This window comes from Lepisma saccharinum, chromosome 1 (genome assembly GCF_977018435.1).
Source record: "Lepisma saccharinum chromosome 1, izLepSacc3.1, whole genome shotgun sequence".
NCBI classification, from domain to species: domain Eukaryota; kingdom Metazoa; phylum Arthropoda; class Insecta; order Zygentoma; family Lepismatidae; genus Lepisma; species Lepisma saccharinum.
The window spans coordinates 212,256,318-212,257,224 of record NC_139229.1 but is presented as its reverse complement, the minus strand read 5'-3'; the positions used below and the strand labels follow the sequence as shown (position 1 = coordinate 212,257,224).

General features: G+C 35.2%; 1 protein-coding gene across 3 annotated transcripts in view; it reads left to right on the top strand.

Moving 5' to 3' along the window:
- Positions 1–389: 389 nt before the first annotated feature.
- cnk (connector enhancer of ksr) overlaps positions 390–907 on the top strand; it is a 108,344-nt gene continuing 107,826 nt past the window's right edge. For all 3 annotated transcript variants that reach the window (XM_083111874.1, XM_083111866.1, XM_083111857.1), the window contains exon 1: positions 390–676. In XM_083111874.1, coding sequence (XP_082968000.1) covers positions 619–676 — 58 coding nt within the window. In that variant the 5' untranslated portion in view covers positions 390–618. The remainder of the gene's footprint in view (positions 677–907) is intronic.

Genomic DNA, 907 nt, shown 5'->3' with positions numbered 1-907 from the left:
TGGTACCGCGTTGTGTGATAATTGAGACCCGTTCATAGAAGGCGAAAGTATGTTACTGCGTTTACGTGGTTGAGTCAAGGTTGAGCTATGTTATTTAAAAATGGCGGTTGTTACATGTCACGTGCTTCTTCGGAAAAACTGAAAATCCTGAAGGTTAAACACGAATTTTTGCGTCATAGTGTTTTTTCTGATTTCCTTTACATTCGAGCATAAAAGTAAATGTTCGTCTGTATATTTTGCATTGTGAAAACGTGGATCGAATTTACTAAGTAAAGAAATTTTCGTTTGTACACTGTGATTATGACGGCCTCATCTTTACTAACAATTTAATGATAAATACATTCCGGTTGCATATTCTGTTTACTAGGAACAAGAGAAGGTCAAGAAAATTAGAATATCGTGATGGGAGTAATGCATGAATGACGTTATATACTTTGTGTATATATTTTTATTTATCTCGATGGATCATGAAGTTCATAGTTAACTGTGGAGATATATTCACCAAATGTTATGCACGGAATGATAATCATCAGTGATATAATGACTTGAATATTTTCCAATTAGAGCCACCGACATTGCTTTCGGTCTTTGGTTCGACATTATAAGTGGTCGCGTGCTATGGCGTATGTAAATGTTGCTGAATGGAGTCCTGAACAAGTAGTGGAATGGATTAAAGGTTTGTATGTGCTACGTACTTTGTTACACACTTGTACATGTTCTGTATTTGTAGTGTGGAATATTTAATATACACTAAGTAATATAAATGGGACTTGCCCTACTGCCACATAGCTCCGTGGAAATTGTGTTTTTAATCCATAATTTTTTATTACGAACAAAAATTGAGGGTACCAGTTTCATAGATCGGAGACACATTAAAATCTGATATTTTGTGTTTCGCATGGTTCGT